This window comes from Schistocerca serialis, chromosome 6 (genome assembly GCF_023864345.2).
Source record: "Schistocerca serialis cubense isolate TAMUIC-IGC-003099 chromosome 6, iqSchSeri2.2, whole genome shotgun sequence".
Taxonomy (NCBI): Eukaryota; Metazoa; Arthropoda; class Insecta; order Orthoptera; family Acrididae; genus Schistocerca; species Schistocerca serialis.
Window position 1 is genome coordinate 423,210,432 of NC_064643.1, and position 12,775 is coordinate 423,223,206.

Consider the following 12,775-nt stretch of genomic DNA (forward strand, 5'->3'; position numbering starts at 1 on the left):
CTGTTTCCGGAATCCATGTTGATTCCTACATAGTAGATTCTGGGTTTCCAGAAATGACATGATACGCGAGCAAAAAACATGTTCTAAAATTCTACAAGAGATCGACGTAAGAGATATAGGTCTATAGTTTTGCGCATCTGCTCGACGACCCTTCTTGAAGACTGGGACTATCTGTGCTCTTTTCCAATCATTTGGAACCCTCCGTTCCTCTAGAGACTTGCGGTACACGGCTGTTAGAAGGGGGGCAAGTTCTTTCGCGTACTCTGTGTAGAATCGAATTGGTATCCCGTCAGGTCCAGTGGACTTTCCTCTATTGAGTGATTCCAGTTGCTTTTCTACTCCTTGGACACTTATTTCGATGTCAGCCATTTTTTCGTTTGTGCGAGGATTTAGAGAAGGAACTGCAGTGCGATCTTCCTCTGTGAAACAGCTTTGGAAAAAGGTGTTTAGTATTTCAGCTTTACGCGTGTCATCCTCTGTTTCAATGCCATCATCATCCCGTAGTGTCTGGATATGCTGTTTCGAGCCACTTACTGATTTGACGTAAGACCAGAACTTCCTAGGATTTTCTGTCAAGTCGGTACATAGAATTTTACTTTCGAATTCAATGAACGCTTCACGCATAGCCCTCCTTACGCTAACTTTGACATCGTTTAGCTTCTGTTTGTCTGAGAGGTTTTGGCTGCGTTTAAACTTGGAGTGGAGCTCTCTTTGCTTTCGCAGTAGTTTCCTAACTTTGTTGTTGTACCACGGTGGGTTTTTCCCGTCCCTCACAGTTTTACTCGGCACGTACCTGTCTAAAACGCATTTTACGATTGCCTTGAACTTTTTCCATAAACACTCAACATTGTCAGTGTCGGAGCAGAAATTTTCGTTTTGATCTGTTAGGTAGTCTGAAATCTGCCTTCTATTACTCTTGCTAAACAGATAAACCTTCCTCCCTTTTTTTATATTCCTATTAACTTCCATATTCAGGGATGCTGCAACGGCCTTGTGATCACTGATTCCCTGTTCTGTACATACAGGGTCGAAAAGTTCGGGTCTGTTTGTTATCAGTAGGTCCAAGATGTTATCTCCACGAGTCGGTTCTCTGTTTAATTGCTCGAGGTAATTTTCGGATAGTGCACTCAGTATAATGTCACTCGATGCTCTGTCCCTACCACCCGTCCTAAACATCTGAGTGTCCCAGTCTATATCTGGTAAATTGAAATCTCCACCTAAGACTATAACATGCTGAGAAAATTTATGTGAAATGTATTCCAAATTTTCTCTCAGTTGTACTGCCACTAATGCTGCTGAGTCGGGAGGTCGGTAAAAGGAGCCAATTATTAACCTAGTTCGGTTGTTTAGTGTAACCTCCACCCATAATAATTCACAGGAACTATCCACTTTTACTTCACTACAGGATAAACTACTACTAACAGCGACGAACACTCTACCACCGGTTGCATGCAATCTATCCTTTCTAAACACCGTCTGTACCTTTGTAAAAATTTCGGCAGAATTTATCTCTGGCTTCAGCCAGCTTTCTGTACCTATAACGATTTCAGCTTCGGTGCTTTCTATCAGCGCTTGAAGTTCCGGTACTTTACCAACGCAGCTTCGACAGTTGACAATTACAATACCAATTGCTGCTTGGTCCCCGCATGTCCTGACTTTGCCCCGCACCCGTTGAGGCTGTTGCCCTTTCTGTACTTGCCCAAGGCCATCTAAACTAAAAAACCGCCCAGCCCACGCCACACAACCCCTGCTACCCGTGTAGCCGCTTGTTGCGTGTAGTGGGCTCCTGACCTATCCAGCGGAACCCGAAACCCCACCACCCTATGGCGCAAGTCGAGGAATCTGCAGCCCACACGGTCGCAGAACCGTCTCAGCCTCTGATTCAGACCCTCCACTCGGCTCTGTACCAAAGGTCCGCAGTCAGTCCTGTCGACGATGCTGCAGATGGTGAGCCCTGCTTTCATCCCGCTAGCGAGACTGGCAGTCTTCACCAAATCAGATAGCCGCCGGAAGCCAGAGAGGATTTCCTCCGATCCATAGCGACACACATCATTGGTGCCGACATGAGCGACCACCTGCAGATGGGTGCACCCTGTACCCTTCATGGCATCCGGAAGGACCCTTTCCACATCTGGAATGACTCCCCCCGGTATGCACACGGAGTGCACATTGGTTTTCTTCCCCTCTCTTGCTGCCATTTCCCTAAGGGACCCCATTACGCGCCTGACGTTGGAGCTCCCAACTACCAGTAAGCCCACCCTCTGCGACTGCCCGGATCTTGCAGACTGAGGGGCAACTTCTTGAACAGGACAAGCAGCCATGTCAGGCCGAAGATCAGTATCAGCCTGAGACAGAGCCTGAAACCGGTTCGTCAGACAAACTGGAGAGGCTTTCCGTTCAGCCCTCCGGAATGTCTTTCGCCCCCTGCCACACCTTGAAACGACCTCCCACTCTACCACAGGTGAGGGATCAGCCTCAATGCGGGCAGTATCCCGGGCAACCACAGTCGTAGTCCGATCAGGGGATGCGTGGGACGAGCTGGCCGTCCCCGACAAACCCCCATCCGGACCCCCACAGTGATGCCCATTGGCAACAGCCTCAAGCTGTGTGACCGAAGCCAACACTGCCTGAAGCTGGGAGCGAAGGGATGCCAACTCAGCCTGCATCCGAACACAGCAGTTGCAGTCCCTATCCATGCTAAAAACTGTTTTGCAAAGAACGTCTGAACTAATCTACAGAGAGCGCAAACAAATCGACAAAATTTAAACGGTTATTAAAATACAAGATTGCCTAGTAAATGCAGTAATGCTGCTACTTGCGCACTGCTGACACTGCTCGGCGGCGGAAGGAGACTAAGCGAAATTACACTATTCAGGTACTAAAACACGATGCTACACTCTCAAATACTATAATACGCCCGAAATTTATGAATTAAACAATGCAAGTACCAAAAACACGCAAAGAAATTAAGAATTAAACTATGTAACAAATGAGTGAGCTAGGAGTATACGACTTGCTGCTGCAGCTGCTTATCCAACGGCGGCAGGGAGCACACTGACTGCGACCAACCGACACTGGCCGTTCAAAACAAAACAGTAGACAAACGACTACGCGAATTTACACTATTCAGGTACTAAAACGCGATGCTACAACTCTCAAATACTATAATACGCCCGAAATTTATGAATTAAACAATGCAAGTACCAAAAACACGCAAAGAAATTAAGAATTAAACTATGTAACAAATGAGTGAGCTAGGAGTATACGACTTGCTGCTGCAGCTGCTTATCCAACGGCGGCAGGGAGCACACTGACTGCGACCAACCGACACTGGCCGTTCAAAACAAAACAGTAGACAAACGACTACGCGAATTTACACTATTCAGGTACTAAAACGCGATGCTACAACTCTCAAATACTATAATACGCCCGAAATTTATGAATTAAACAATGCAAGTACCAAAAACACGCAAAGAAATTAAGAATTAAACTATGTAACAAATGAGTGAGCTAGGAGTATACGACTTGCTGCTGCAGCTGCTTATCCAACGGCGGCAGGGAGCACACTTCACCATCTGCTTCTTTCTCTCCGTCTCTGTGTGTGTGTGTCTCACAACAACACACACACACACACACGCACATCCACAAGCTAAACATCTCACAATTCAACAGCGCTTGATATAACGTAAAAAGCGTCAAACAGACACAGAACGGAGCAAATGAAAAACACATAGCTGTATAATAGAAGGCAGCTTTCCTCGCACAGACATAATAGGGTTAGACAATGTGAACCCCGATGATATGCCAGGAAGGCCATCTCTTAAGACGCAAGGTGGTGGTTTGTGTAACATCGGCAACTCGGCTGTCATGGAATCAGCAGAACTCAAATGAAAAATCCATTCCTTATCCAGTAAGATGTTCGTATAACAGTGAATGAGGCAACTCGAAGGCGTGCATTGACTCCAGCAGCAGTGTCTGCCTCGGCGAAGCGTAAGGCATCTTGCTTGCCTGCGACGTCGCCTGCTTGCCAAACTGGATAGAGGACTTGGCGAAAAGTGCAGCGTCAGTGGCTTTGTGGGCGGGCGCCTGACGTATAAGAAACAGGAGTCGATTTAGAAGAGATGGGGGATCCAGTATTAGAATCAGAATTAAAAAGAGCTCTGGAAGAGTTGAGATCAAATTAGGCACAAGGGATAGATAATATTCCTCCAAAAATGGTTCAAATGATTCTGAGCACTATGGGACTTAACATCTGAGGTCATCAGTCCCCTAGAACTTAGAACTGCTTAAACCTAACTAACCTAATGGCACCACACACATCCATGCCCGAGGCAGGATTCGAACTCGCGACCGTAGCGGTCGCGCGGTCCCAGACTGAAGCGCCTAGAACATCTCGGCCACACCGGTAGGCGAAAAATCGAGACACGTTAATAGGATTAGTCGACCTGCAAAAAGAGTTCGACAACGCAAAATGGTGCATGATAATCGAAATTCTGAGAAAAATAACGGGTAAGCTATAGGGTAAACGGACGGATAATATACAATATGTACAAGAACCAAGAAGGAATAACAGTAGTAGACGACCGAGAATGAAGTACTCAATTAAAAAAGATGTAAGACAGGGATGAAGTCTTTCGCCCATATTGTTCAAGTTGTACATCAAAGGATCAATGGTGGAAATAAAAAGAAGATTCAGGAGTGGGACCGAAATTCAAGGCGAAAGGATGTCATGATACGGTTCGCTGATGACATTGCTATCCTGATTGAAAGTGAAGAATAATTACATGTGCGGTTGAATTGAATGAAGAGCTTAATGCGAACAGAACAAATAGAAGAATGACGAAAGAATTTAGAAGTAGCTGAAATGAGAACAGTGAGAAAATTAACATCAGGATTGATGGTCATGAAGTACATGGACTTAAGGAGTTCCGCTACTTAAGCAGCAAAACAATGCATCACGGATGAAGCAAGGAGGACATCAAAAGGAGACTAGCACTGGCATAAAGGGCATTCCTAGCCAAGAGAAGTCTACCAGTCTAAAACATAGGCCTGTGGGAAAACCGAAATAGAAAAGAATCGAAGAATTTGAGATGTGGTGCTGCAGATGAATGTCGGAAATTAGGTTTACTGATAATTTACGGAATGAGGAGATTCTGCGCAGAGTCGGAGAGAAAATGAATATGTGGAAAACACTGACAAGAAGAATGGAGAGAATGAAAGGACCTGTGTTACGACATCAGGAAATGACTTTCATGGCACTAGAGGGAACTGTAGAGGGCAAAAACTGTAGAGGAAGACGAGATTGGGATACACACCGCAAATGACGTAGGTTGCAAGTGCTCTCTTCTGAGATGAAGAGCTTGGCGCAGGATAGGAATTTGTGGCGTGCCGCATTAAACCAGTCACAAGACTGATATGATCACGAGCCCAGAAGAGGCGCTACAGGCGATATCGGATATCGTGCTGTATGGAAAGCACTCGCGTCGGCCGTCTGCTGCCATAGCCCATTATCGCCAAAATTCGCGTCACTGTTATTACGGAGACATCCGTCGTATGTCCCGCATTTGTTTCTGTGGATATTTCACAGTGCTGCTTGTCCTTTAGAGCTGACAACCCTAGGCAAAAGCCGCTGCTCTCGTTTGTTAAGTGAATTTTGCTATTCTCAGCATACTCTTGACACTGTGGATCTCGGAATATAGAATACCCTAACGATTTGCGAAATGGTGTGTCCCCTGTGTCTAGCTCGAACTACCATTCCACACTGAGAGTCTGTTAGTTGTCGTCGTAAGGCCGTAATCACACCGCGAACCTTATAACTTGTTCACTTGAGTACAAATGACAGCCCACCGCATTTTTATATCTTGCGTACGAGATACTACCGCAATGTGTTCAAAATGGCTCTGAGCACTATGGGACTTAACATCTTAGGTCATCAGTCCCCTAGAACTTAGAACTACTTAAACCTAACTAACCTAAGGACAGCACACAACACCCAGCCATCACGAGGCAGAGAAAATCCCTGACCCCGCCGGGAATCGAACCCGGGAACCCGGGCGTGGGAAGCGAGAACACTACCGCACGACCACGAGATGCGGGTACCGCAATGTGTGCATATTGCAATCCACATGACTTTTGTCATCTGAATGTATGACAAGTAGCTATTGAAATCGGGGAGAACACTATAATACTGCTACATCGTAAAAAGAATTTAGTATATTCGTTTAGAGCAATAGATAGACGACGAATGTAACGTCGTGTTGCTTGTTCAAATACACTCGTTGAGGCAAAGATGTGGTTTGTCGATTGTGTAACGACGAAGAATACAACTCAAAATCGAAAAGGAGGAACTCTGCAGGAAATATCACCAGTTTTCCCGATAAAACCGATCAAATTTGTCACGTGTAGTCTGGTAAGTGAAAAATATAACCGGAGCGGTTACTTAAAGAAATTCGTGAAACATACATACGGCCATGGCGTCAGCTTCCAATACGAGTGTGATTAAGTTTGAAAAAATTTTCAATGACGACCTAGAGGTTTACTGCAGTTACGTAAGTGTGCACGAGTGCCGCAGCGGCTACAGGGTTGTTGCGGCCGGAGTGGGGAGGCTTGGCGGCCGCGCGGCGCAGCAGGGCCTGGTGCAGCGCGCGCGCACCGGACATATAAAAGGGCAGCCGGACATGGCGCCGGCACTCGAAGCCGCAACGTCCAGCAAAGCCCAGACATGTGCTGCCGTATCGCCGTCGCCTCCTCTCTGCTGCTCGTTGCCGGCCTGGCCGTCGCCGATATAGGTAAGTCTGCCGCTAGTACTTCAAATCGGCGCCATCGCAAACGCTCCAGCGGTTCCCCAAACTTGAAGCAAATTTCACTTTCGTAACGTGCTCTCGTTGCTGTTGATTCCATTTTTCTGCACGTCATTTCGACGGCCGATGCAGTCGTCTGCTTAACGTGCTGCGAGTTGCATTTTCTCTGCCTTTACTCTGACCAGACTTCGTGTTCAAGTTCTATTGCGAATTTAAAATTCAGAGTGACTCAGTCATTGTGGCCGCAACACGGGCGTCTGTGTATCGATAGATACACGTTGGCTTGAGCTAGGTAGATTCTAGTGAGTTTGCTTCAAAGCTTTCAACTCATTTCGATTCTTCTGCTAAGTTTGGCGTTCTATGTTAAGAAAGCCCCTTGGCAGTCTTTTCCCATTTCTATGGACAAACCCCTCACTCACCATAAATTGTTTTACTGAAGCAGTAGAAGTTCTTATACTTTATGATTTTATGAACTGATTCAAAAAATATTTGCTTCCTCCAATCGCTCTGTTGCCTGCAAAGTATGCTCAGATGAGTATTTGTTTCACATGTTACCACTCACAAATATTTCAATAATATTCTTACTGTTCCTGTATTGCAGCTGTATCTGCGTCACTATCCCTATTTAAATAAAAATAGTTTTTACCCTAGTAGAGTGTTGCTTTTGCAGAAGACTCAGTATAATATTTTCCGGAAATGTTATGTGTAACGCGACGCATTGTACATCACATTAGGGCAGTTATATGGATAGTCAAGGAGAATTGTTTACAAATCTTGATAAGTAATGGGAGATATAAACATTTCAGAATAGATCTAGAGATCTTGTCAAAGCTGTACCTTTGTTCTGGAATGATCTACCATACTTGTTCCAGTTATATTCTGACATCAAAGTTATTTGTTTTGTTCCTTCTCTGGATCTTACCACAGAACGATCGAAACTGAAATGTAGTTTCTTGCTTGTCACGAAGATAGCACAGGCAACAGCCAAAATATATCGGAAAATTGCGCCACTTATTGCAGCGGGACGCCTTTGATGATTATATAGTACAATTTGTTTAAAAAAGAGAAAGAAAAGAAAAAAATACCGATATAGTTGCAGCTTATCAGTTTAACAACACTACAGCGTTTGTTTACTCGATTCTCCAGCTGATGTTCCGTGTGCAATTTTAATCATAACTGCTAAAAGTAAAACCGGAACGCTTCGTTTTTTCATGCCACTTTTGGACGTTTTAAGTTCGGTTATTCCGTTCCAGTAGTGTATCACGACTCAGCTTCGACTGTGTCATGTAAGGTATGTTGCTCCCTTAGTCCCAGGGAGACGGAACACCGTGAGCGCAGCTGACAGGTTGTCACGACTGCCAGAAAATTTATCGGAACGGCATATTGTGTATGAACTATTCTTGCCTTTCAGCGACACCTCTCGGCGTCAAGACATGTGCTGACGACCAGCCTAACGTCGTCGAATGTCGGCGGAAGGCTCTACAGGACGCAGTGCCACATCTGGCTACTGGTGAGTACTGGGAAGTACGTCTGTTAACGGTAAGGTCTACTCCGCGTGTAACAGAAACAAGCCCATCTTTTGAACGGATACGAGTACAAGATTTTCACTACTGGGAACTATGCGAAACTTCCTTGATGTTTAAGTTAAATATTAGTGCTCAGGAGCTCACTTGCACCATTCTTAGAACACGAAGTTGTATCTTGACGTTATTTGTACTTTGCAGGGCATCACAGACTGAATGCTCTTTAGCAGTCCTGATGTACTATCTCCGTCTGATATCTCAACATAACATGAACCCATAAATGTTATATCATCTACATCATGACTTGATTAGTAATAATAATAAAGGAATGCAGAATGCCTATAATTAACTATAATTTGCCAAGCTATAACGCCTCTTACAGTTTTTTGCACTTGTTATAATTTGGTGAGAAGCACTTATGGACCCAGTGAGCTTACGCAGTTAACTCAGATTACAACCGGTGAAAAAATTAGAATTGTTATAATCTTAATACAGTCAATTCAACGCAGATAAATCACATAGAGGTAAAATACATATGCCATTTGCCTCTATGTTAAGCAAGTGAATTCTGATGAAGCCTTGGTAATATGACAGAGGGAAGCATGTATCTTAGTGGGGGGAGGAGAGAAGGGGGATTGTGGGACGGGTCAGCTATTTACATCAACCGGAGACATCTTCACAGGAAAGGAAAGCAAAGCTGCCGGCCGAAGTGGCCGTGCGGTTAAAGGCGCTGCAGTCTGGAACCGCAAGACCCCTACGGTCGCAGGTTCGAATCCTGCCTCGGGCATGGATGTTTGTGATGTCCTTAGGTTAGTTAGGTTTAGTTGTAGTTCTAGGGGACTAATGACCTCAGCAGTTGAGTCCCATAGTGCTCAGAGCCATTTGAACCATTTTTTTTTTTTGAAAGCAAAGCTCCGCTGCTCTGGTCGAATACGGGCCTATCAGGGCCGGACGGCCACCGTGTCATTCTCTGGCGGTATGGTGTCTGGGGTGAGCACACCACTTTCCCGGCCGTTGTCGGCTTTACTGACCTTGAAGCCGCAGCTTCTCATTCTCGTTGGCATCACGAGGCTTAGTGACCCCGTTCCAGTCCTCCCGCCAACGCACAATCTCTGGCAGAAACGAGAATTTATCCCATGTCCTGTGTGGCAATCTTTTGTTCTGGAATTTTTTGTTGATGACAGTATGTTTACGTTTACAAACTCATCGAAGTTTAAACTTTTCTGTTTTATAAATAAATGTTTGCCGCTACCCATCATATTTATTATCAGATAGCTTTAATTCTTATATAAACATTAAAGCTTTTGAAGTAAAATAACTGTATACAGTTTCGAAGTGAGACGCTTAAAAGAAAAGAACCAAGAGAATACGTAGGTGCTCAAAACGGCGACACTGCTCTCAGATGCTACTTGCTTTACAAATTTGTCTTATGAACCTGAGTAGCCCCGCAAGTTTTAAACTGGCTTAAATCGGTCGAACAATGAAGAAACGATTAATGTGTTTGTCCCCTACAGCATTACATAGGAACCATTTTGTAAATGCCTTTCGATCTTCCTACCTACTCTAAGACACCATTCATGAACTCTTAAGTAAAGGTAGAGCGTATACACTCCACGCAAAACAAGTTTATGTTGAAGGATAGCAAGCATAAGCAGGTAACCTTCGTAACGTGAGTTTCAGTGTGAGATGAGCTGTCGCGTGTGAACGGCTGACATCTGTCCGCAGGCATTCCGCAGATGGGTGCCACTCCCATCGACCCCATGGACGAGCTGCCACCGCTGACGTGGCAGACCAACTCCAGAGGGCTGGCCCTCAAGTTCCGCCTCGACAACGCCCGTTTCACCGGCCTGGGCCGCTCCGTCGTCGACAACCTGCAGTAAGTTTCGTTTTCTCATCATCGTGTCGGCAGGCAACTGCTGTACCGCTGTTCCGTGAAACATGGATCACCACATGCGCCACGGTGTGGACTGCTGGCGTTAACTCAGCTGGGTAGGTCGACTGAAGTTGTCTCGGTCTCCTCTACAGTCACGCGCACACCGGCAGACAACAAGATGCTTGGTTGACTCCAGAAACGCGTGACAGTTCTCATTTATTCCTTTTAGTCTCTGCGTTTTGCCCTGCAGCCGCGCTCAGTTCTTTAGGAATTAAGTTTTTTCCAAAGTATTAACTCTCTTGAACGGAGACCAGCGATATACATACCCTTGTTAACTACCACCTCCCCTCCCCCTCACCCCAATCCCATTATATCCATTGCTTGCGACTGTCAGGTTATTCGCTGTTTTAAACCTAGTAAGAGGTGCAGCCAAATTTGTTACTTACACATTTACATGGGAAAATACTTGGTCAGCTCTTTCTCTCTCATTTACACGAATTTAATTACTTGGCCACTCCTTCTTTCGTAGTATGTATGGGTACTAGCTTGGAGTTAATGTCTTATTGACAACAGACATTTTAAATGACTATAAGAAGTGCAGGATTGCTTGCTGACAGTGTTCTGCAGTGCCTCGGAAAAAAGGTGTACTTTTTCAAAACCTCCCTAATCTAATGTACTGTGTATGTGATTGTTGGAAGAAATTCGACTGCGTGTCAAAGTAGACGAAACACCGTGTGTTATAGGACCAGACCAATCAGGTAGTAACGTGTTTTGTCAAACAATATGATTTCCAAGTCACTGGATATCATTTTACTAAGACGTTGATCACCAAACAAAAGCTATTGATTAGGTTGATTTTATAAGCTTTCAGTATCTGAGGATGACAGAATATCTGAAAATAATGGGTCGACTAATTCCGTGTGAAGCTTTTTATAATGATCCCACTATGACCTCTAATTTCTGACTCTTAATGTTCATCCATTAGTTAGAGCACTTCACGTTTCATGTTTGTGCCTCACGTCGCAAAAATCGATAACGCAACTTATCCTGTTCAGCCAGAATCACATTTAGGTAGTAATCGGAACTTGCTGCGCTGTCTGTCGTCTGTCTGTATCTCACTACCTACCCACCGATCTATTTATCTCTCGCTCGGATCCCGAGCTCTGTTATCCACCTGTATTTTGCGTCATTTAATTCGGCGGCATTGTGTTTCCAGGGTGGATAACGTCAACAACCGCATCCGCGTCGTTACCCACATTGACGGCGTCAACGCGTTAGAGGGCGCCTACGCCATGTCCGGAAAAGTCCTCGGCGTCCCTCTGGACGGCAGTGGTTCCTTCAAGGTTTCTATGCGTAAGTATAAATAACCACATAAACCAATAACAAAAGACGGGTCAAATTTCTGTGGGTTATATATTCTAAATACGTGAGGAAAAAATAAAATAACAAATATTCTATATCCCTTACTATTTTCATATGCCGATATCATGTCAGCCTAAGGCATAAGCTGGGATAGAGTAAAGGTGTAATTATCCGCGTGTATCAGTGTGTCTTATAGTATTAACGAATGTCGTATCTTCAAATAAATATCAGTAAGTTATAACATTTTAGCGAATAAAAGTAAGCGGAAATTAGCATAGACCATTTTTTCAACAGCGACGCATATCACTGACTCACAACTTTCAGACGGTATGTAACATTTAGCTGAAATATTTGACAATTGTGATCAAATGTTGCTTCACATATCAACTTTATCAGTGAAAACATTAGCACGTGGTAGCCAGTATTAAAAATCCTGAGAATGTTCTGAATGCTAGTGTGAAAATTAAGCCAAACGTAACAGAATACGTAGTGAAAGGACCAAACATATTAACGAAGTAGCTATGTAAGGAGAACAAAATATAATGTATAGTGATGGCTGAGGGTCTTTAAAATTTGAAGGACCAATGACTAATTGGTAGATGATGTAGGAATATTGCCTTTTTCGTCTGAGAAGTGTGGTGTGCGATTCAGTTGTGGACAGAGTTTAAAAAACAAGTGGGCCGACTGTATTGGCTATCAAGTTTATAGTAAGGATATTAGAATTACTATTTCGGCTTACTGTGTTGATGTATGTAGAACGAATCATCCTAATTGGATACTAACAGAGCCCTGGTCGTCACATTTCAGGCGGAGGCAACGCGGACGTGACGTACGCTGGACACCTTGAGACTGCTGACGGGGATCAGTCATACCTCAAGGTGGACTCTGTCAGCGTCAAGCTCGACTTGGGCCAAAGCCAGTATGAACTCACTGGCCTCTTCGGGGACTACAAGCCTCTAGGTAGGTCATTAGCGGAAAACTTGCACACATTGTTTAATTGAATACTTTGCCTTGCTATCATCATCATCATCATCATCGTTATCGAAAATTTGACGTCAGATGCTGTACAAAGACCCCACCATAGTTCTGCAAGCGTTAAGCCCTTCATTTCTATTTATCCTATCTATTTATATGCACTTTGTGTAATCTCATCTACACACTTTACATTGTCAAGGTACCGATCTTTCCTTATTTCCTGGATTACAGCAAACGAATTA

At 44.4% G+C, this 12,775-nt stretch overlaps 1 protein-coding gene across 4 annotated transcripts in view; it reads left to right on the forward strand.

Annotated features, from left to right (window-relative positions):
- Positions 1–6,671: 6,671 nt before the first annotated feature.
- LOC126484453 (putative beta-carotene-binding protein) overlaps positions 6,672–12,775 on the forward strand; it is a 143,085-nt gene continuing 136,981 nt past the window's right edge. For 3 of the 4 annotated variants that reach the window (XR_007587856.1, XR_007587855.1, XM_050107974.1), the window contains exons 1-5: positions 6,672–6,788; positions 8,212–8,310; positions 10,049–10,199; positions 11,413–11,549; positions 12,366–12,518. Coding sequence is in view for 2 of the 4 variants with exons in the window: in XM_050107974.1 (XP_049963931.1) it covers positions 6,722–6,788; positions 8,212–8,310; positions 10,049–10,199; positions 11,413–11,549; positions 12,366–12,518 (607 nt within the window). In the remaining 2 variants the exon portion in view is untranslated. The remainder of the gene's footprint in view (positions 6,789–8,211; positions 8,311–10,048; positions 10,200–11,412; positions 11,550–12,365; positions 12,519–12,775) is intronic. The other variant, XM_050107975.1, reaches the window with a different exon arrangement.